This window comes from Acanthaster planci, linkage group LG05 (assembly GCF_054643075.1).
Source record: "Acanthaster planci isolate LZ-2023a linkage group LG05, COTS_SCS, whole genome shotgun sequence".
NCBI lineage: Eukaryota > Metazoa > Echinodermata > Asteroidea > Valvatida > Acanthasteridae > Acanthaster > Acanthaster planci.
The window spans coordinates 22,008,342-22,032,524 of NC_141781.1; the positions used below are offsets into that span (position 1 = coordinate 22,008,342).

At 41.5% G+C, this 24,183-nt stretch overlaps 1 protein-coding gene and 2 long non-coding RNA genes across 6 annotated transcripts; 2 read left to right on the plus strand and 1 right to left on the minus strand.

Annotated features, from left to right (window-relative positions):
• Positions 1 to 4,946: 4,946 nt before the first annotated feature.
• Positions 4,947 to 16,678, plus strand: LOC147799237 (uncharacterized). Of its 2 annotated transcripts, none has more exons than XM_087137390.1 (5): positions 4,947 to 5,137; positions 7,564 to 7,714; positions 8,396 to 8,649; positions 10,525 to 10,582; positions 12,971 to 16,678. In XM_087137390.1, exon 5 carries the CDS (start codon positions 12,971 to 12,973, stop codon positions 13,796 to 13,798), a length of 828 nt encoding a protein of 275 aa, XP_086993516.1. In that variant the 5' UTR covers positions 4,947 to 5,137; positions 7,564 to 7,714; positions 8,396 to 8,649; positions 10,525 to 10,582; the 3' UTR covers positions 13,799 to 16,678. The 2 variants fall into 2 exon arrangements, with proteins under 2 accessions (XP_086993516.1, XP_086993517.1); XM_087137391.1 differs by having other exon boundaries at positions 7,564 to 7,677.
• A 1,337-nt stretch (positions 16,679 to 18,015) lies between these two features.
• LOC147799238 (uncharacterized) lies at positions 18,016 to 21,823 on the plus strand. Its single transcript, XR_015425474.1, has 3 exons — positions 18,016 to 18,818; positions 19,349 to 19,398; positions 20,701 to 21,823. It is a non-coding gene; the product is annotated as an uncharacterized LOC147799238 (long non-coding RNA).
• LOC110987459 (uncharacterized) lies at positions 19,116 to 23,106 on the minus strand. 3 transcript variants are annotated; one of them, XR_015425479.1, is made up of 3 exons: positions 23,016 to 23,106; positions 22,383 to 22,540; positions 19,116 to 20,872 (listed from the first exon to the last, which is right to left on the minus strand). It is a non-coding gene; the product is annotated as an uncharacterized LOC110987459 (long non-coding RNA). The 3 variants fall into 3 exon arrangements; XR_015425480.1 differs by lacking the exon at positions 23,016 to 23,106 and adding an exon at positions 22,713 to 22,759; XR_002599281.2 differs by lacking the exon at positions 23,016 to 23,106 and having other exon boundaries at positions 22,383 to 22,699.
• Between the last annotated feature and the right edge of the window lie 1,077 nt (positions 23,107 to 24,183).

The following is a 24,183-nucleotide window of genomic DNA, read 5'->3' on the forward strand; positions in this document are numbered from 1 at the left end:
TGTCCGGAATGCTTGCTGAGAAAAAAAAATTGCCGAACAGCTTTAGCGGTTGAGCGAGAATTCCACAGTTTTCAGTTTAAAGACTTTTTGCGATAGTTGAGTACCTTTGTAATCATCACTTTCTCATCTTGTCTATACAATAATTACGGTAGTAACTACCAACCACGGTCAGCTCTGGTCGACTCAGAGACAATGATTGTGATCACACAGCCTTTCACCGAAGTGGCCAGGTCTGGATTCTACCTTGTTAGGGTGGCACGTAGACTGGGTTGTGACCCTACCGGCTTGGACGAACGGATGCCATCCCGACTGCTGATTTCCCGTTATTTTCCCAGAAATGTTTTGTTTGGTTTTTCTCAAACTCCGTTTGGGCTATTGTCTTTCTTCTTCGCCGTTTTTTTTCACTTCACATTTCTTACGTATAGCACCAAACACGCTTGGTGTGAAAACCGAGATTTAAAATAACCCATCAAAATCAAAACAATGAAGGAAACAGACTGCTCAATATTATGCAGACTCCATAACGACTAATGAAAGCTATGTTTGATTCAATATTTCGCTCTTTATTCAGAACATCTTCAGGAAACAGACTGGTGGCAAAAGAAGAGGAAATCTTCAAATGGGGGCTCCACTTTATTCCGTCAGCGCTCTAAAATCTTGCAATTCAGTAGATCTTACTGGAACGACTAAAGAGTGAACACAATTCGAGACGGTTCGATGAACTCAAGGGAAAGGAGGCCATCGCAAAATATTTGCCAAAGTTGGTCGAATTCCCACGCAAATTTGCTTTGTCTACGGCAGAACAATTCATCAAACAGTTCTGAGAGACCAATATTTGAGTTCAATGAAATTATGATGAGGCTACGGTACGGTCCGAAGTTCCTCGCCTCCTGGGGCGACGCGCTTATGTTACTTGATCTTGCCGATATCTTTGTTTGGTGTACTCACCTGGCTAGTTTCTAAAGCATTCTTCAAATGCCGGGAAAACCCTGTGGTTTGTACCAAAACAGCAATAAGTATTGGTTCGCGTGAGTCAGGCTCTTGTCACCTGAAGGACAATGACTGGAAATAGCCGTCGTATAAACCCAATGCCCCCCGCTGAACCTTCTTCGTGCGCACTTACGTGTGCCCCTGTGTTGGACGGACGTGTTATGGATTGAGGCGATATTATTGTCAACATATATGATTCGTGACTTTGGTATGCACAGTAGGTTAACGCGTAGACTGACACTTTGCCATAATGTAATAATCGGTATTGAAAAGCAACAAGGCTAGACCATGGAGGAAGGGATTTCTTTCAATTGAAGTCTAGACCATGGTCTCCATGCCCAGACCCAGACCAAGTTCTTCAGCCATCATTGAAAACATTCTCTACAAAATTTTAACGACAAACGTAGGCCGCTTTCATTCACGTAGTTCCACAGTGATACACTGTGAGAGAATGAGACTTGAGAGTAAACAGCGCCTCCAGTATAACCAGTCCCTCCGTCGGCGCATGGGAGTATTAAGCTGGCGGGTATTTCCTCTTAGCAACTATTTAGGGGGCGCGTGCCACTTTTGCACCAATCTGTTTTTCTAGGTTTATGTGGAAGAAGCCGTCTTGTAAAGGTACGGTCAAATTGCGCCTATGCCTGGATTCGGGTCACGAACTTTTGTCCGCATCATATCTCGATCGAGTCTTCATGGCATCATGGGAGAAGATACCCCTCGAGACTTAGTTGACTCACCATGATGCATGGTGACACAACCAGTCTATTATTGGTTCCTCAGCGGGAGTTCCATGCACAGGCCGTGTCTTCACATGCTGGGTCGGGGTCAGGACCGGCCGATTTCAAACTGCAGGGCGCTTAATCGACACCGACATTTCGAATTCTGTCAATACTACGAGGTTCGCTACAGTTTATATAAGCCCTGTTTGGCCGGTCAATAATGATAACCGAGATGACTCATGAAAATTCAGAAAGCTTCAAGCCCTGCTAATTTACTGTTTAATGGCAGATAAGTCGAGAGCAGCAGTTTGAAGTAGTTTTCATTTATTAAAGAAGCCTTGAGATCCCATCGCGCATAGTTGAAAACAAAAAGTAAATACATAAATGACTTTTTTTCTCAAAAGGATACTAGAAACCTAGAGTGAAAAGTTATTCCATCAGCTGTTGAAAAAATCAAATTGAATATCGTTCAACTGCCATTATATTTGACTGACGATTATTCTTTGAAGTGTTTCTTCCACAAGATGAAATCTGTTGATGTAACAATCAGTGGTGTAGCCACACGGGGACAGGGGGCACGTGCCCCCCCTTCCAAGTGCCCCTAGGTGCCTTCCCACACTCACGCTAGAAGAACGGGTAGGCCTAAATGGGTATTGAACAAAGCTAGCAAAAGCGTCCCCCCCAAAAAAAACACCACTGATAGCTGGTGCCCCCTTGTGCACCCCCAGTAAAATCCTAGCTACGCCACTGGCGACAATGATCGAATTTTCATCCTCTCGCTTTTACCGTCTGAGGTTTCTTCGCGGAGACGTCGGTGAGCCACTGTTCGTTGAACTTGAGACGCTTCAGATGCGCTGGAAGGTCTCAGCGAGTTGAATTCCTTTGACAAGAAAAACATCATCCATGACTCATCAAATTGTCTCATCTTGCTTCAATTATTTCATCGTCTGGGAATCTGCAGCTGGAAAATTATTTGCCTCTCATCACTTAATTTCGTGAGATCTCCCCAGGATCAAGAATTGTCTCTTGGTCACCAGCTGGTGACTGTAATCAAATTAAGAGCACAAGCAAACTGTTCCAAAGTCGAGGGAATTATAAGCATCTGCGTAACTTTGGTGCAGCTGTTCCTGTAGACAATTTGTGTCTGAAACAGATGCGTGTTTTACAACACAAACTGAAGCAGAAATGGTCTCTAGCACTGCAGTAACATGATGTGAGAATCTGCTTAAAATTTTCGGCAATTTACAACTCCGTTTTTGTACAGAGGAAGAGCAGTGGGCAAGCAGCCATGCAACAATCTCCATTCCAGTCGCAGGAGTACGATATCGATTCGCCAGCCGTACAGGCAAAAAGTTTACAGCCGGTTTAATATGGGCCAGCTGCTTTCAACTTGAAGCTGTGCAGACTAACTCGTGGTGTTATAAATATTAAGAAATCGATATATTGGAAGGGGGATATCCCCCAAGAAAGGGGCATCTCTGGGCCTACTTGAAACATGAGAGGGGGTTAGGGGTAAAACCCCTTTCTTCCGAAAGTGTGAAAAAGTTTAAGAACCAAAATATGGCCACATTTAACATGCAATTAAAGGTACATATGGGGGGATCCCAAATTCCCCCCAACAGAAATTTGTTTTTTTTAGACTTGCCCTTGCTACTTGACGACACATAACAGGAACTCATCTGGTTTGAAAACTTAAAAGGGGGGGTGGCTAGAATAGGCTACTTTTTCGCAACTTTTCTTTCATCCTCGATGGAAAGAAAGACTGTACTTGTTTGCTTTTACCGAGCCCTAAATTTAAAACGCTGCCCAACCCACGGTTTGTTTGAAGATAATTATTTTCTGCGGTTGTCCGGGGACCACTTTCGAAACGGAAACGACACACCAAGACGAACGACTCCCTTTTCTGCTGGACCTGACCCGGCCCTATGCAAAGCCAGGAAGACCCAAACGCCACCGCACAGAGACTTGCGCGTTGAGAGTGCTTCTGACTCATTGCCGAAATCGGATAATGTTACCCCCCCGTGCCGTTGCCACATGGCACCCATAGTAACAATGCACATTGATATAATAGTTATCATTTCATTAAAGAAACAAATGCATGACATTTAGCAAAGTATTGAGGACAGAATTGTCAGAAGAATTGCAGGGTTTAATTCAGAAAAAAAGCTGATTGTCTTTGAGTGGTTGAAGGAACGGATTGGAATCGAAGCTTTTTTTCACCTTCCTTTAATTTGCCACCTCTTTAAAAGGGAAAAAAGAGGGCTTTAGATTCACGGAAGCGTTTCAGATCTTTATTTAGCTCTCTTGCGAACATTCGTTAAAAAGAGTAATAGCCAGACAAGTACAGCTCTTACTGCACAGTTGGCTCCAAACTTTTAAGAGCATTAGGTCTACTGGCACATTTGAACCGTTATTACTTTGGCATTTTGAATAGAAACCGATGATCCGCTGCTTTGACCATATAGACACTTTTTTAACCTGCAGAAGTGGATTGGCCTGGAAGTTAGGTACCCACACCATGACCGCAAACTGGACCCGCGTGGAGCTAGCGATGCGCGGCGTCATTCGTCAAACATTCCTTGCAATAAAATCCCGGCAATAATTTACCGGCGTGCCAAGGCGATGTGACAATTCCCCTGTGGGGCGAGGACCAGAATCCTTTGAACTGATGTGATGGTCATCATCAATGTAATTCATTTGTGTTCGAAATGGACTTTCAGAGAGTACATAAGGAAGGAAGGGGACATATAAGTGAGTGATTGGAAGTGTTGACATGTAGGAGCCTCTTCACTTTGAACCAAATAACCTTATACAATTTTTAATTGTCCTAATCCGTTCCTGCTGGATTGAAGGAGACTTCAGTTTGAAAATTAGTGTAGTATTTATACTCTGGATATCCACTACCACAATGTCCATTTTATTGCTGATTCCAACTGGATTCGCTCAGCCTAGGTGGCGCTCTCATAATTTTGCCTGAGTTTGTGGCCTTGATAGTTTTGCTCTATCACATTTGACTGATTTCCTTTGTTAGACACATTTTTTTTCTCAAAATGATTTTGACCTAGATAGAAAATAGGTCTGGCCCCAAATAAAATAAGTCAACTTAGCTGAGACCCCCATGACGAAATGCGACTCCAGTTGCGGTTACAGGAGCGTTAAACTGTCGTAGCCTAATTTCAAGAAAACGGGGACAAAGGTTAGAAGTTCATCTCTATAGAGGGCGCTATTGTATTTGAAGGGAGAAAGTACAGTACACTGTAGGCTCAACGCGAGACTGTGAGTGTGACCTTCTTGTTCCATATTTTGATTGAAGATTCTACGGAGATATTTTGAAAGCAACTCAGTAGAAGTTGTCGGTTGCTGGATGTTGTCAGAGAGGCGGAGTTTATCCAGAGAACTTCGCATTTTTGCCGGCCAAAAGTTAACGGGTAGGTCCTAGGCCTGTGTTACAAATTCCAATGCCCTTATGCACATGTTTATGATAACTAGTGTTATTGTAATCATGAACATGTAAGCCTAGATGTACCTACTATACACGGTGTAGAACTTGCTGCAGCTGGTTTGGGCTTAGGCCTACATCAGTACTTGATTTAGTTTGGAACTGAATGTGGCTATAGAAACGTCAACACATTACAAAGAAAACACTCTCTCGTGCCAGTTTTTGGGGGCTTGGGATTTGGAATTCGGCCAAGTTGTACTCAGAAATTAACTTTTTCGAACAAAAATTTAAATTTAGGCTAATAAAGATGGGCCTGGGCCTAGTTTTTGTGTCACTGGACCAACATTTGTTTCAATCGAGATACAAGTTTTGTTCACAAACCTTGCATTATGCATTGTTGACACCATGATTTCTCTACGGCAGAACCAGACACCTCTCTGTGCATTAACTGACCATTACAGGTGACATCACTTCTATGGCAGCTCAAGAAAAAAATATCATGCCAAAAAGTTTCGTCAGCCATCTAAAATTAATAGAAATAAAGCCTTTATCACTTTTCATGTGTGCATGCTCAGAAGATTTTACAGAGGAGAACAAATTCCCGACAACAACATTGCGTAACATGTGGCAAATAGATGCTCGCAGTTTTTGTTGTAGATAATTTGTTCACTTACTCATGTGAGGGCACTAAAATCAACATGGCAACGGAATGGGAAATTGGCTTATTAGAATTATTATTAACCCTCCTTTGGTTTTACAGCACAAATATGCACAAGTGCCCACAGTCACTCTTGTGGATGTATTATCTACTTGGAACTCAAACATGCATAGGTTCAATGTGTACACAGTTGGTTGCCAGCACAAAATGACCCAGGGTCTTTTGTGCAGTTCTCTTCACTGCATTTGGTTTACTGCACAATGATGCACTTGCAACAGTGAAGCACAGTTGTTGGGCAGCACAAAAGTGCAATCTGATATTCCTGTGAGGGACTGTTGGTGCAGTGCACAACACAACACAGCTGTGCTTCTTTGAGGTGTTCAACAAATGACCCAAAGAGTGACTTCCGCATAGGAGGGTTAATGCACTGAGTATGTGTGTTTATTACTTAAAAGTCATAAAATTAAGCCAATGGCACAAGATAAAAGTTACCATAAAGTATTCAAAAACAAATGGAGCATGTAAGAAACACTGACAAATTTTTCGATTTGTGACTCGAGGGGAAATCCACGAAGAAACATGGCTCATACAACTAAGATGGAAAGCATGCGGTAAGCACCATGCAATATCTCTTTTTGAGTCTGTGTGGTTCTCATAAGAACCGGAGAGGCTCAACGTTTCGGACAGTGTGCTCTGTCCGTCGTCAGGAGACTGAAACTGTTTCATTCAGATTCATTTTCTGGAAACAGTCATTTGATTAGCAGTATATTATGACGTGTAAACAGTTTAACCCTAGCCTTCCCTAACCACACAGAATTGAACACCAGTAAAGTGTGAGAATTTGTGGCATTGGGTACTGTACCCCTAAACTGCTTGTGCTTCAACATGGGTTCAGGCATACCCAAAATAAACAGTTTTGGGCACAGTTTACCATATGGTGTTTGAATTGGTATGAATGGGTATGGTTCCTAGTAAATCATTCTTGCTTTGAATTTCTTTCTAACTTTAAGTGTTGTTGTTGAGTGTGATGCAGTGTGAAGGTGGCGTAGGTACCTGTAAAGGATTTTTACAGCATTGTACCTAAGTTGTTACCTGGGTAGCTGCAATCAATTTGTGTTAAATGCATTACTTGTAAACCTTCCAAATGCACTTTTGCGATTCAGTTAACCTATGTGAAGAACTATGCCTTCCCTGGATGACATCACAGCAACAGTACCCTCAGTTGTCCAGGAAAGCACTGGTATTCGAATATCTAAGGGTGGATTTGCATCAGGGAGATGTTAATTTCATTTTGGAAATTTTCCCGAAAGCTTGTGAACAAAACACAAGCGTACTCAGGTGGGACTCGAACCCTCGGCAGGAAGTGGTGGGTTCAAGTCCCACCCAAGTACACTTGTGGGTTATTTCAAGTGTTTAAAAAAGTTCCCTTTTCAATGCATTTAACCAAATTGGAATGTAAAACAGTTTTCATCCATTGCAGAAGAGCAAAAAAAAGTTGCAGAAAAACTAGGTCTAAGAAAAATTCATTGCAGGTACACTTCAAAGGTTATTCAACTATGGCTGTGGGTTGACTGTAGGAGCATAAGTATGTACACATACACATCAAAGCAGTGTCTCGCAGTGAAAGAATTTGATATCATGCAGAATTTGGAAGACATTTTTACTAAATGCTGCTATGTGGAAATTGGTGCTTTTTCTAGCTTTCATCTACACAATCCCTTGCCTTCTAAGCAAGCTATTATTTTCTTTCTGAACAGAAAATTCACTCGGGAAAAATCATGACTGTGGACGTGACTGGAGATCATCTGACATGCAGCACAGAGTTACTTGGCCGGAAAAATCACAGGAACTTCAGTCACTGGGAAACAGATGTACGGTCATGATAGAATCAGCCGTTGCATGTTGAGGGTGGGTACAAGGTGACTGGGACTAGAGTTGATGTACCCACATGCAGGTTGACTCGACTACAAGTTAAGCTGTTCAAAGAAGAACAAGAATTCCACCATGATTGATGGGAATGCCTGTCACAAATAACAGGAACTTACTTCTGTCCCCTAAAATATACAGATAGAATCAGTCGTTGCATGTTGGGTGCGAGGGGACTCGGGCAAGAGGCAACTTTCCCGCCTCTAGGTTAACCTGCAGCAGCCCAAGAAAGTTGGCTGTTTCTGGTCTGGGGTTGGCTCCAAAAGTGGTACAGTGATGCGTTGTGTTTCTGTGTAAAACGGGGGGTGTTAAAGCCCCCCCAGATCCAGCCTCACTCCTCAGAAAGGCTGTTAAACGTTACTTAGAGAGAAACTTCAGCAATTTAGGGGCTCCCAGTACACTGGCCCCAGAAGTTTTGGTCGTGATCCCACCCTTAACTGTCAATGATTCTTGCTTCCTCTGAGCCTTTAGCCCAAAGTTTGTGTCAACATATCAAATTAAATGTTACTTCCACCCAACAAACATGAGAAAAAGTCTTTCATTTTAATTTACTGTTGCACAAGTGATTTGGGTAAGAGTTTAATAGGGACAAGTTAATTGGGGTATGAGATGAACACGCCTAGCTAATTGACAGGTGTGTGTGTTTCATCTTTATGTTTATAGACACAAGTAACAAGCAGCTCATGTCCACCAATACAACTCGACCAATACGAGGAGAGTTGGTGAAATGTCTGTGAGTGACAGCGTGCCATGGCCAATCAGAAACCAGGCCAGGTTCAGCAGTCACTGCTTAGGAAATGGCTGGCCAGTTTAAAGGCACGAGCGGCCGCTCCGCTCCTCAGAATGACCAATGCCCATCTTAATCTGCAGACGAAGACGGCATCGTGAGAGAGCAGATTGCAAGTAAGAGAATACGGGTGAGTGTTTATCAATACAAAGACAAAGAAATTGTTCTTTTAATGTATACAGTCCTTCAGTGAGCCCCTCAAGACCTTCAAAGTTAATTCTCTCGGATAACTTCAGTCAAGAGTTGAAGCGAGTACACTTTATAAGACCTGTCTCTGTGGTGGGGAAACATGTAAGGCTTGGCATTTGCTTGAGTGGATTTTAGAAACAAATCTGTTAACTTTAATTAGAGACATTCTGAAACTAATTATGATTATGATCCGTGATTGTTGAAGTCCTCCGAAAAGTGGTGTGCTGAAGTCCTATCCCAAACTTTCTTTGTCATGTTTCCTTTTTTCCTTGTTCTTTCAGTCTTGAGACTTCAATTTGAAGTTCCAGGGAAAATGGACAAAGTTCTTCGCAGTCCTTTTTTGAAACGTATCTTTATCAAGCCATGACAGGCAGGCCGATATTACGCAGACTGCTACTAAAACATTGGGCATTTTCTAGGTATTTTTTCTCACTGAAATTCATTAGAAATTTCTTTAAAGCAAATGCATTTGAACAGTTCTGCTCACGCTACTGTCCGGTTTTTAGTCATTGACAAGGCGTTCAATGTTGTTGATAGAACCACCATTGTTTGATCACATGTCACAGGATTGTCATACAGCCTGGCACTTCTGAAGGTTTTGCAATCACACAGTTTTAGACTTTTGAAACATAGAAATGCTCTCTATTCATAAAAAGTAGGCAGAGCAGCGCTGAACAAGCACACTTTGATTAGGACTGCTGCATTTTAATCTTCAGTTATTTGTTACCTGTATGTTCATGTCTTGGTTTGATTATTCCGTCATCATTGGCACTGCACCACATTCCTTTTGACCTCGCTATATAAAGTTCTTAGATGCTGACAATAAAGTTGTTTTTAATCTACTTTTTAATTGTGCACACATGAAGTTCATAGGTTAGTTCATAACTTCTTCCAAGTTTCTGTGTCCAAAGTGGCGGAAATGGACTGCTCAAATTCTAATTCAAATTTTTTTGTTACGGAAAGCACCCCTATTTCACCATCTTAACTGACTTAGGGCATTGTTACATGTCGTTTACACCATCACTTCTCACTAATGATGACCATGCAAATTCATCACCAAGCACAGCAGCTTGCAACACTCAACAAGATTAGATTTGTTTTGTGCAAAGTCTTCGGTCTTCGCCACTGAATTACGCGTTATGTCTTTTTTCCCCATAAGCCAGCTCAAAAGGGTGTGTTATTTTTGGCCCACCTCACAGCTTCCCGCTCCCAACTTGGCTGTACCACACTAAACTTTTTGTTTTGAAACTTGGTACACATGTACAGTAAAGACATTCCTTATCATTACAAATGTAAAGTTTGAACTCAATCAGACGTCCTTTTATCGTTATTGTACCGTCATTTGAAGTTCAAAGCTGCACGCATGTCGGCCTGCGTGCACTGAACAACGCAGCGGAAAAGTATACATTTCTTGCTGACCTGTCCCAGAAAAAGTTGATTTTAACAAAATTGGTTTTAAAATGACCACAAAAAGTTACTTTAAAAACTGTCAAAGCTCAGCTCCTGAAAACATGCACTGCCGCTATATTGCAAAAATTGTTGAAGGGGCTTAATTTGGATGATGTCAGAATTTGAAATGGGAGCTGTTTCTGCTTCCTCTGACATGAGTGGTCCATCTTTCTGATCTTCCTCTTAACTTTGTAACTCTTGGCCCTTATGCAGTGAGTGGCAGTCTCCTTTACAGATTGTGGAATGAAGTTTTGCTGTGTATATTTTTTTTGGTGTGTGTTTTAAATATACAACTAGAAATATCATATCTGATTGTTTATTTGACAAACCAAAACATTTCTTGTGCTTTCTTTGGTATTATTTTCAGCCTACACCGATTAAATTCAGACACGAGGAACTTGTATGCTTGACTAAAACGCATCAAGGTGAGTGTCTTTAATAAGCAAGATGTTATTTTAACAGAAAATACCAAGATATGTTACGATCTGAAAAACGCCAAACTATTTACTAATGGTAATTATTCTAAAGCTTTAATTTCTCCAGTGCAACAAAGAAAACAAAGAAAATCGCACAAATATAAGGAACAAACAAACAATTGTGATTTAATGAGAATGTTACAATTAACTTGTCAAAAATAAGAATAACAAAGAAAATTGCTGATTGGAACTACTGGTAGTTTACAGTGACAAGGGTAAAGAACGAAGAAAAGATCTTACGTAAACAAGAAGATCTTACGGGCAAGATCCTTGCGGGTACTACGGTGAAGAAAGCTGGTCTCCACAGATGGTTACAAAAACAGTTCCGTCCTTGACGTTGTAAAAATGAGCTCCAACAGGGCGACGATCCCGTCCAATAGGAATAACCAGACTTGAGACTAAATGGCGAGGGCATAATGACCGTTGCAAATACAGGGCTTTGATGATCCCTCAATCTGGAACTGGATTCAGTTCACAAACTCTCTCTTTGGGAACAAAATTTTGCTCTGCAATTCACTTGGTCTAGACAAACTTTGTATACAAGTGTCGCTTTACGGACAACTCACTTCCACGGGTTGAAATGATGAGAAGTCAGTGAGTCAACGACTTTGCATCTTCAGATCCAGATTTCACGAAAACTCATCCCCATAAAGATGGAATTTCTCCAAAGGACAAGCCGCTAAGAACTGAACATCCAACACTTGGTTCAGTGTATCAAGAGCCGGATATCAAATACACCAATCTTTGCCCACTGAATGGTTACAAAAGTTAATTTTGTGCTTTGCTGCTCCGTTAATGCAGTTCTCATCAACAAGAGCCTGAAAGCTTGCAATGATTGCTTGGCTAGTCCTTGCCTCCTTTTACCCATTACGGGAGTAGCAGGTCATGTCAACGATTGCACATTCCCTCATTGTTTGGACCGCAAACTTGGAAGCGCATAATCGGAGTGGTCCGTCCAGAGGGCTGTGGTCAGATGGACTGTACCATTTCTTGGGAAGGGGGGAATGACATGTAGCTCGTATATTTGCTGTGCTGCAGAGAGTCACTTTAACCAGTGGTGCTGTACACGTGTCTTTTGATTGCTTATAGAATAATGAACCATTTCACTTCCTTTCCACCTGTACATGCATGATGTGGCACCTTCTGGTCTGATCCATTATTCTTACAGGTAGGGCCAATGCAAAATTTGAAAGGGGGGGATATGCACACAAAACCCATAGGAAAATTCAAGGTTCTCCACGCACACCCCTGGAAAATACCGGTAAATGTTGTCCTCAACGTTCATTTCTGCAACAGTGGAATAAATATCAGATCTGTACTTTCAAGTGAAAACAGCTCTTCCCTCGTCCATTTTGGGGGATTGTTAACTCACTTCCTCAGCTTCAGTGGTTCTTGTCTTGTTAAAGTGACTGTGTGGAGACTGAGGCTGATGGAGTTACAAATTCAACAGTATCTCATGGTCATCCCAATCTAAAATGTCAGATCATTCATGAAGTGTACTCTAACTGGCATTGTGTCTGAATGCCAAATGTTTGGGCCTCATGCATGGACTGCAATCTACTTCTGGTGCTTACACTCCATAGCTCTGTCACACCAGATCAAGGCAAGGATTTACTCTCAGTGTGAGTAATGCATTTAGTCGAAACACACCAGTATCCTTATGTGCATAGAATAGCCTGTGGTGGAGTTCCCCGTTGGGCATATGGAGCACAGTTCCATGGTGGTGGAAAGGTTGAAAACGGGTGGTCACGGTGGTGGTAGGCATTTTGCTACGGAGGAAGCTAATGGTTCGCTGGGGTTTGCGCTGCATTCTGCCATCCAAGATGAGCAAAGTTTGGTTGAACAACAGCTGGATAGAGAACGTTAACTTGGGGGGTCCATATATCATGGGTTGGACACTCCTAGGCTGCTGTTCCCAAACATCTGAGGTGAATGTTTCTGTCGAGTTGGTCGTTCCTCTGCAGTAGGCAATGAGCCTGACTCTAGCTTACCTGGTGGCTGGCTACTCAGTACAAGTTCCACTGGACAATCCTTAGGTGGCACAGTAGTGGTTGGTACATCAACTGGTAATTATTCTCTGGAAATAATTTTCTGGAAATAAAAGAGGTACATTGATTAGGACTTGTGATGATACATTGAAGCTAATGAAAATTGAAATCTATTCTGACGATCACATCTTGTTGTATGCCCTACATGTACTGACGGATAGTGTTTTTTAACTATTTGCATTTACATGTAGAATTTAACTATGGCCCCCCATTGACCTTCCTTTTTTTCTATTTTGCTCCAGTTATTTTTTTGGTTTGTTCCCTGGATATATTTTATTATATTTTACAGATGCAAATGTGTCTCACTACAATCCTTTCATTTGCCATCCTTCTGGGCAACTCTATCAAGCTCCAAGCACACATTACTGGGCCGGTTCCCACAGACAGTGATGGTCCTGTGTCTCAGCTGTGTCCAGTGTGCTGCCAGCAGGGACCTGCTGGAACACCCGGCATACCAGGCCTGCCGGGCAGCCCAGGCCTGTATGGCCCAGCGGGGTCAAAGGGCGATGCAGGTGAACCTGGTAAAAAAGGGGAGATTGGTCCTGTTGGTCCGATGGGTCAGCAGGGAATTCCCGGAAAAATCGGGCCCAAAGGGGATAACGGAATGGGCCTGCCTGGTGAGACAGGTCGGAGAGGTCTTCCTGGTTTTGTGGGCCCAACTGGGGAAGCGGGTGTCAAAGGTCAGAAGGGTGAGCCTGGGGAGGCTCCAAATGACACCGCATACCGGGTGGCATTCACCGCGAGGAGGACGACCGACTCGGATACCTCTACGAGTTACGGCACACGTTTGGCCTTCGAGGAAACTGGGTTGCTTCTTGAGGGTACCAGCTTCGATCTGGCAACAGGCACGTTCACATGTAATGTGCCGGGTATCTACATGTTCATGTTTTCTCTGTGCAAGGATCGTTCTGTCGATGAACTCGATGTCCAGCTGAGGAAGAACGGTGACCCGATTATTTCTGGTGCTAGCATTAACCAAAGTAATCATGACCAGGTGTCTGGGAGCACAGTGGTTGTTCTGGAGCAAGGAGACACAGTGTATTTAACAATGTATGGTAGGGTGCATAGTAATAGAGGGAATTACGTCACATTCAGTGGCTTTCTCCTTGCTGAATAAACAAACAGCGGCCTAGCTCCAGTCCAGTTGCTTCCGGATCCGCCCTAAAAAAAAAAAAAAAAACACAGTGACCATGCATGAAGTATATGGTTAAACTTGTTGCCTTTATATTTATGAATCAGCAAAAAGAATATGCATAATGTATACATTACCTTCATTCAAAAGTTCATACATATTTATGAATCCTTAAATGGAAATCAAATGTTTGTCCAAAGTCATACAAATTTTTAGGGAGCTCACAATCAATGTTTTGAGTTTCATTGAGAGACTTAATGGTAATTTTGTATGTATATGCATTCTGGTCCTAAAAAGATTGCCACTAAAAAAAGAAGAAAATCAAAAAATCTCCAAAACAATGACCCCTCATTTTCCTGAATACCACTTTATTTTGTTCAACCTCAACTGAACATGTTATTCAGTCCGTGCGACCAGAGAGCTATTCGTAGAAACACAGGTGTGACACTGCACAGATTGGAGTGGACTTAATGGCTCATTGCAATGTTCTGTTCTAGTTTCTACTCAACAGCAGATGACAGTTTTGGTGTGTGATTCAATTTGGGTTGCTGCCACCATGGCCCTGGATCCACCCCTACTTAAGGGGGGAGGTCCAAGCCAACACAGTCAGTTGTTATACAAGAAATTTTCATACAATGAAAGAGTGACAACTGTTACTTTATGTGATGTTAGAGTAAGTAGAGCTGTCTGAAAAGTCAGAAAAAATATGAAATGCCTAAAGGAGGTAGGGCTGGCTTCGGATATGGGGGTGATAACAGTTGACATCTCTTGTGTATGTACTTCATTGACAGTGACCCGTTCCCTACCATCTGTTGCAACCCCCCCCCAAAAAAGCACAAAATTCTTGTGAAAAAGAAAATCACTTGGTGTTGACGAGGACCAGTATTACATAATGTCCTTATATACCTTAACCACTTCGGGCCGGGGCATTTTTCAACGTTGAGGATGCTGGGCCGGCATGACTATCATTTTTTCCGTTTTCAAAATCCTTCAACAATTCATCATTCCATTTAACAGTCGTTTATAGCCGCACGGAGTAATCTTCAGGCACTACTCTAAGTTGACAGGTGACCTTCATTGACGCCCGAATATTTCAGCCAGGCCTGCAGCCTTGTAAACAGAGCCCAGATTGTGCGGTGTTATACAACTGTCTTTTGTTCACGAACCTGGCTCAGTGCACTGCTGACCTCTTTTCAATAGGGGCCAGATTAGCATGCAGCGGTGCTGTGTGGCTCATCGCTGCGGTGGTGGAGAGCTTTTGTCCCCGGTGGTAATCCGCTTGCTCTAAATACCCCAAACCCTGGTATACGGTTTCAAAATAACGCTGGATTATCACCACTTTTGAGAGTGAAAAATGCCGGTCATGCCCAGCAGCCTGGTCTTTTGTTCGGAGTACGGTCTTTTGTTACAGGGCCCTGTTTCCTTTGTCCGAGTTCGGAGACCCCGACCACACATATAAACCATACGGCTCCGATTTCGGAGTCCCCGGCTGGTAGTGGTTAAGGTAAAAGTTGATTGTCACCCAGGGCATAGATGTAGTCTGGAATTCTGGGTTGTGGTCAGGGTTGAGGGGTTGTGAGATGAAGGTGTTACCCATAAGTCCCTTCCCCTCCCTGCCTACAGTCCTCCCGCTACCTATGAGGGGCACGATCCACGGACCTATGGTAATTGCAACTGTACTTTCCCAACAACTACATCAATAAAATCTCTTTTTTTTGGTTGAGTGCCATGGATTTTGTTCTGGACTATTAAAGAGCCTACAATCATCTGCTTTGAAATATAATTGGGATTCGCTGGATGATGTTTCATTCAAAATTCGGTTGGGCAGTAGCATTTTTAGATCCAAAAATTACATTTTAAATGTATATGTGTGTCACTTGATCTGATAGTTTTGACCATGTTAAGTTGGTTTGGCATATTTGAAACTTTCATTGAAGGTTTTGATTATTTAGAGAAATATGAAGGCAAGAAGCATTAAGCACCTTTCAGTCAAGATGGAAAGACCCTTAATTGTTAATTTGTTCTAATCTAGCATTACCTAATCTTCATTTTGAAACCTCAGTAAAAGAGTAAGGATGACGAGATCTTGCAGGAGTTCTTACAGAAAGAGATCTTTTTAACAGAGAGACTTCATAAATGAGAGAGATTGCCTCTTATTTTGGAAAGGTTTCATGCAGTACCTTATCAAGTTTAGTATGCTATGTAGATTTGTGAATATTTTCTCTAATACATTACTTACAATTTGCATTGATATAGTTACCCGAATGGTAGTGAGTATATTGCTTGTTACTTATTATATGCAATGAACTTTGTTACAAACCATTTTTTTTTTTAAATTTTGAGAAGTCAGAGCCCTAAAGTACATGTACTAGTGGACGGACTTTTGCCGCCCTGCCACCTGATTTGATCATGCTAGTGTGCAGAATGCAGTCTAAACAAAGAGCAGTCTCAAATTACAACTGAACCCAGTTTAAAAGCAAACTTTGCATGAAAAACATAAATTTCAGTTTATGACAACATCTTTAAATTGATAGTTTTATCTGTTACGATTATTATGGATGCTTGGTATTAATCTACAGCTTCTTTCCTCACATCACTGTAAAATGTCAACTTGTAAAAAAGGCCAAGAGGCGATACAGTTGCTCTTCAAATGTCATGATTGTTAAAGTATTTCTGTCAAAGTAGTCCACAAATCCAGTTTGATATTTTGTCTTTGGCGTCATACATTTTACTATCAGCCCCTAAAAGACAGTTAACCACCATTTTTGTACTTAAATGGCATTTAGCAAAATACACTATGTACACCATGTTACATGTACAAGTAGAATTTAGTGTGGATTAAAATATCCTATGAATTGCAAATAAGTATGCAAATTCTTTGTCCTAATTTGCATGTGAGAGTACAGTTTTTGAAGGCCTCTTAGTGTTGTGTTGACCTAGTCATGACTAAGGTGTATGCCCGCGATGACCTTATTCTTGCGGTTGTTACACTTGAGAGGTTTGTCAACCTGAAGGATGAAGTCTGACGGGGGACTACAAACTCATATTTTGTTGAAGTTCTGACGGGGACTACAAACTCATATTTTGTTGAAGTTCAGATAAATTTTATACGAGAGTGCTCTCTTTTTACAGTGATGTGAATTACTGGAAGTATTTTTAAAAATGGCACCGGTTTGTAGACCACGTTACGGTTAACATCTGTGCTGGGAAATTTCACAAAGTACATTTAAGGAAACTTGGAGATAAAAGTTTACCATACATGGCACTTTAGGCATTAGTTAATTGAAAATATTCAAGAATTTGAAAGTATTATTTTCTGATTGCATGAGACAAGCATGTTGAATCAAATACAGTAATATGCAGTGTACAGGGGTCTGAATAACTCCAAAACCTGCAGTGCGAGAAATATGCACATGGGTGTACTCGGCATGATAACAAGAAGATAGCTGATTTATGTACTGAGCTGTCTCGAATTCTGCAAATATGCACTGAAATGTAGAAATAAATGTTGAGTTGAATTTAAATTATATCACAGAAGTAGTATAGGGGTCAGACAATGGTCACATGAAAAGAGCTATTGCTGTGTAATTCCGGTGTAAGCAAGGAAGAGGCCAGAGTGAACAGAGAGACACTTTAATTCACTCCATATTCTCACTCAACTGTAATCCAACTCAAAGTCAGTTTTGGCTGTAGATATGAGTTTAAGTTATGTTGAATAAGGGCTGGACAGGAAGAGAAGTTAAACTGAGAGAAACAGCTGTTTGCTGCTCATACTTTGAATTCCTCTAAGTTTTCTGATCACCTACAAGTTCCTAGCCCTACCCCTTCAGATTTCATACAAGATGCAGAGTGCAGTATGCAATTCAAGCAACCTGTGCAGGCTACCCATGTGAGTGTGAATTGAGCCAGTCGCAACCTAAGGAGTGGCAGAGCTGAGGAGAGAAAGTGGAAGGACATCCTGACAAGTTGGTGGACTCATCCTAGAACTCATCAGAAATTCAGGAATACAGAAAATCTAACTCAACAAATTGTCCAAGGTTAGCATAGCAGTTTATTGCTCGTAATTATGATCAGAGTACAGCAGTGCCATCGAATGAAGGAGCTTATTCCAATAACTGGAGGAAAACACTGGAAATTTCATCCCATCACTTACTACAAATTGTGGATTACTGTTTTGAATAATCATGATTGGTTGAAAAGTTGGGCTGACAGCCTGGTTCCAGCCTCTATGATTAGTCCGATTAGAGGGACAAAAAGTAGTGTCAGGTGTCTGCATCATACATTTGCTTGGCTTGCAAGTAATATCATCCCCAAACCAGGTGCAAATACAAGCCAGTGATGTTCAACCAAAGGAAAGTCATTGCTTGGTGATAAAGTGCCCTTATTCATTTATGTTGGACCATCTTGAAGTAGTGTTGGCAAGTGCGTTTGTCATGCTCTCAAGAATTTGGGGTTAATTGTGCACCGTCCGGAATACATCAACTTCAGTTTTGTTTTTAAAATTCTCCTTCCTTTGTTCTGATGACAGACCCAACCATCCTTCCTAACACCTGGTCGTTCAGAGTGCTCACTGCAAGCAATTCAATCAGCCTACTAACCAGCGGGTCATCTTGTGAACCAATCAGCCTACTAACAAGCCAGTCATCTTGTGAGCCCATCAGCCTACCAACAAGCCATTCATCTTGTGAGCCCATCAGCCTACCAACGTGCCAGTCATTTTGTGAACCAATCAGCCTACCAACCAGCCGTCTCGTGAACAAATCAGCCAACCAGCCAGTCATTTTGTGAAGCAATCAGCCTACCAATCAGCAATCCCTCTTTTGAACAAATCAGCCAACAATCCATCTTGTGGGCCAAGCAGCTAGCTATCACCCGCCCAGTCATCCTGTGAGCCAATCAACCTACCAACCAGCCATTCACCCTGTAAGCCAGTCACAGGCAACTAGCAAGGAGCCAGACATCAGTGTTACTGGAAGTCTACACCAGTTGTTTTGTGGATTAGCAGGTAAACTGCAGGCTTTTAGCATTGACTTTTGTTTGGATTTTCCCATCTATTTGTATTTAGTTCACAACTGAATATTTATATCATAAGGGGCTGTTCATGTGAATGGCCCATTCTCCCTGATGGTCTTGGTTTTAATGTTTAGTAACTTCAGTAACTTATGTGAAGTACAATTACACTGCCCTTTAGGGCTAGAATGCACAAGAACTCCCCACAAAATTTAAGGCATCCTGTCGGTTTATAAAAATAATACTCTTATATAGCACCAAATCCATCAAAGATGTTCAGGGCACTTTCCAGTAACTAAACAAATAAATAAAAACAAATAATTTAATCACATAAAAGCTTTCTACAATTTGTTACAAGTTAATATCAACAAGAAAACAATCACATTAGCATTATAACCTAAGACCAAAATAATGAAGCAAGATACATCCTTAAATGGCATGTAAATTTGTAAAAAAGAAAAATGGCTCTGAAATTGCTGATTTTGTTAACAAGATTTTGCATTTTTCCTTCCATCTGTTGCTCAGGAGAAATGCCAATGGTCACTTTACAATGAGCAGGCTTCACCGACAAGAAGGTAAATAATTCAGTCTTTTAGGTAAACCACTTCATCTTTTGGGCAAAGGCAAATATTTACCCCAGGAGATTAGTAGATCACATAGATCAGTTTGTTGAGTTTATATCTTGATTGAAGTATAGATAATGAGCTTTAGTTCCATGACACATTTTCAGCCAACTCAATTTCACATCAAATGTCATTTTAAGTTGGACATTTTTCTTAAGTATGAATTGAAGTGTGACTCACAAATAGTTAGAGAAGTTTGAACTGAGAACTCATCTTAGAGAAACATGTGCATAATTTATTCAAATATGTCTGGCTTTCTCAAGAAGTGAGTACTTTCTAAACTTAAAATTTGAGAGCCATGGAACATAACTGACAAACCACTTGACTCCAAAAAGCACAGAGATAACGCTCAAATATGTGACCCACTCTGCTAATAAGGTATTAAGGGGCATTGTGCTATTTCACACCAAGGGCTCTTTTAGGTGGACAGTACTTTCACAATTCATACAAGAAACCTAACTGCTGCTATGGAAATCAAGAGACTTTCTTCTTTGCTGATTTCTTTTTCCACTTCCTGTGTTTAAAGGGCTTTATCTCTGAGAGCAATTCTTTTAATATTTATAATATGACTATGCGAAAATCAATATATCTCCAGATTGCTAAACGCCACAAGGTTCAAACCTACACAAAATTATAGCTTTTAATGTAACCAATTCAAATGTGTATGTAACTCATTTGAAAAAAATGTCTCATTATACCGATTTTCGTGGAGCTGGTCACATATTTCCCATAGCTGTATAATTTTAGATTTTTGTAGCAAAGATACTTTGGCTGCACACACCAATAACACGGGACAAAGTTTAAGCAACTGCTGAGGAAGTGCTCTGAATTTTCATTAGTAACCTGATAATCAATACAAAAATAATTTTAAAATCTTTCAAAGGTTGGCATACTCTTGGGGTTCAAAAAGAAGTTTTGACATCTTTAAGAAAGACGTTAAACACACCTAGGGTCTCCCCAACCCCATTTTATGTCACCTCATTGATGCAGAGCCTAACACGATTCAAGCTATTAAGCCTGTGCTTTGTGAATATTAGAGTTCCAATTGGAGTTCCGCCGCTGAAATGCTGCAGACTTGACAGGTGGTTGGGTGATCAGGGGATTTGTTTAAGGTTCAAAGAAGCCTGCTTTTGAGTTTGTAATTTGAGATCAAATTCGGGGAAGTTTAAGCAGAATGGTGCAGTTCACTATTTGAATGTCTGATGATTACAAAGAGGTCTTAAAACTGCTTCACTTCTCTCGTCACTTCATCAGGTAGCACTTCCAGCTGTGGGATCCATGCCATCGACGGATGGGTTTTGGGAGATTGAGGACAAGATAACCCTGGCAGCTTTGTACATCAGATAAAGTCCCTCTCGTTGAAGATAGGTGTCGCTTGGAGATTGCACAGATGTCCAGAGGACCATGGGAGGACTTGAATTAGATTCTGTGGGGAAAAACACAAAAATACTAAGTTTATTATTATTATCATTATTTATTTCTGGTTATGGCACCAAGAATTCCTCAGACGCACCCCACTCACTGTAGCTCTCAAGCCTGAAATAACCTGTGTAGAGGAGATAGTGAGAAGCAGTTACAGTTTTAGAGGTGGGAGGAAAACCCCACAGGAATATTCTGGGTAAAAGCCATCAGGTAGGGACTGACAACCCAATGCGGGTGGACCGAGCCAGGAATCGAACGCCGACCGCAGAGGTGGAAAGCGAGGACAGAACCAACCTGACCAATTAGGTGATGCTCTGCTTCAGAACACATTTGATTGCAACCTGTAGTTTGCGTGACCTTGGAGAAAAAAATTTCTTTTCTTGTGGAATTTTTAAAGCTGAAGGCAAAACTCACCAACTCACTTATGAAGATATTTTATACTGGATGTCAGACAACTGGACGGTTTACCAAGTCGTCCATTAGTACAACTCAACTGTGAAAGGTGTGAACATGCCAGAGTTTGGGCCATATAACAGCTTGTGGCTCAATGTGTTTGGGCACATTTGCATGTGTTGCATTACGTTGCAAGTCGACTCACTGGGCATGGCATGCATCTATGCACAGGTGCCTTGGCTGCACTGATGATCAGTTTGCTAGTGAGCCAGTGTGGGAAACATCAAATCGGTCCCCCAATCCTTTCTCTTTTCTTAATTTGGAGAAAAGGTGTGGGTAATGTGACTGTAAAGCACAAGCACACTCATTACAAGTCAAACTGTCTAAATCGACAATTTGTTCCAGTGGTCGGGTTGTCTGTCCATTTGAGGCACGGATGGTCACGTTGTCTCAACGGTCGAGTTGTCCCAAGTCGAGTTGGCAAACGGTCAAGTTGTCTGAGCCCCTTTAGATTGCACAAATTCTTACCACTGAGCTTGAGAAATAAATGAGGAAAACTGGATTTGTTAGAGTGCTGTTGTGTCCTCAATTTGTTGTCTGATTATGACATTTCAAGTAACAGTTAGTTTAGGGGCTTATGCTTCATCAAAGCTCATTTTTGCCAAGATCATATTGCCAGCCGCCATCCACAGGTGAAGGAATATGTAGCAAGGGCGTGGGAATGAATTGGTCACATGGCTGATTAATATGCAAAAAACCTACAGAGCAAAGGACTCCATGGGAAATCTGCTACTCCCAAATTTGGAAAGAATGCTGCATTTTTTCATGTTTGAATGTTAGTCTCAGAGAAGTCACTTGCTGCAAAATTGTTGACTTACGATAGGCCCAGTAGGTCTGCTGAAAAACATTTCCAGCTTTGTCAGACGTTACCGTTGCAAATGGCAACTTCCCAAAACAACCAAAATGGAAATATACGTGTAACATCTCAAAAAGGTAAAAAAAATCGGTGGTAAACTGCCGTGCCATCTGATCGTCCTAAGTGCAACACATTTCACAATAAAATTTCACATAATTCTACAGGAATTACTCAGCAGAATAAAAACAGGTTTTTATTTACTTACTCCAGTCTAAGCATGCAATGCAGGCATCAAAGCGCTAGTGGATAATTAATTTCAGCAAGCTTTGCTTCAGCCTTCGGGACTAGGTGCAAATGTTCCCGTTCGTATTGTCCAAAGACAACTGATGATGTCCAACCAACGCTCCCTGCCATGAAGCTCGGCTGAAGACCAGACGACAAATGACATGAATGAAAACATGTTGGTGGTTATGCATTTGTTATGCTGAAGAGGAAGATATCATGTGACGATAGAGGGAGGTGTGGCGCAAGAAATTTGGGGGGTGGACAGGAAACGTTTAGTTGGCTACGGGGAAAGAAAAAGAATACAACGTACAAGTCAGTGTTAGAGGCGAATACAAGGCGTTTAAACCCTGGGCACTCATTACATCGACGTTAACTGAATGATACTTCGACTGAGAAAGAGACCAATTCTTTTGTTGAATTCTTTTGTTCAGTCTCCCCTAAACAATAAAAAGATTCGAGGCTTACGGAGGATTAGACGCCGCTATCTTTCGTTACGCTTGAGTGAACAACAATGGGGAGAATTGAAGCAGAAAATCTCGAAAAACTCGCCTTTAAAAGCATTTTAGGCAACAAAACGATATTTTTTGCAGAGGAAATTGCAAAACAAATCTACCTGTAGTTTCAAAATTCCAAAATTTGCCCGAATAAAAAAGTTGGCTTTTCAGGACAGGCTGGGTCCACGCTAAAACTTTCTCCAGCTCGCCGTTGGTGGCGCTATAACATTGAAAGTCCAAGTACGTACGATGCGGTTGATGATGTATGTGCACAGTGCTCGCGCCAATGGGAACCACTGATATAGTTATTTCTCTAGCATAGCGCACGCCGTATGGTTATGCACAATGCGCATGTTCCTTGGGAACGCCGAAATGGCCAATTCTGTAGCTCGCTGTGCTGTATACATGTATGCACGATAGAGCGTGTACAAAAATGGCCATATCGGCGGTCCAAATCGGATTTTGTGAACGGTCCAAAACGTTGGTTACCCGTTTTTGTGTTAGTTTCAGGTTAAGCAGGCGGGAACCAGTATTGCTTGGAAAAGTTTGGCAGTGTTCTTACGAAAAAGTAGTAAAACAAACTGTTTTGCTCGCGAGGAAAATAAACAAATAAAAACTCCTGTACAAGCTCAGATAGTCTGATCAATTTTGGAAGGACGTTTTGTTGCAAATATAAAAAAAACCCAGGTTATTTAGGATTTGCTTGAAGCAGGATGATGGAAGTAGCATGGAGGTAGAAATAGAGTACGTATTTTGTCTAATGTAAAGAGCAAAATAATTATTATTGCTTTTGATAATCCGAGAAATTATAGAAAAGAGCAGGTTGTGAGCCCCCTGCCCCCGTTACAGAGCCCCACCCTCACCGCTTAATTGTTACTGCACTCAGAATACACAGGATAAACGAAAATTCTTTTTCTTGGTCCGCTCATGAAATTAAACTGAACGAATGGAGGGACTTTGACTGTCTTTGCTATAGCGCCACCAACGTCAATTGGGAGAAAGTTTTTACGAGGAACGCACCAGTCCTGAAAAGCCAACTTTTTATTCCGTGCGAGTTTTTACATTTTGAAACTATGGGCGGGTTTATTATGTGATTTCCTCTGCAAAAAATATCATTTTGTTGCTTTACGTGCTTTTAAAGGCGAGTATTTCGAGATTTTCTGCTTCAATTCTCCCCATTGTTGTTCACTCAAGCGTAACGAAAGATAGCGGCGTTTAATCCTCCGTAAGCCTCGAATCTTTTTTTATTGTTCAGGAGAGACGGCACAAAGGAATCCAACAAAAGAA

Bases quoted from the DNA above. Each gene is read 5' to 3' on its own strand.
- LOC147799237 (XM_087137390.1), top strand. From the start codon at position 12,971: ATGCAAATGTGTCTCACTACAATCCTTTCATTTGCCATCCTTCTGGGC.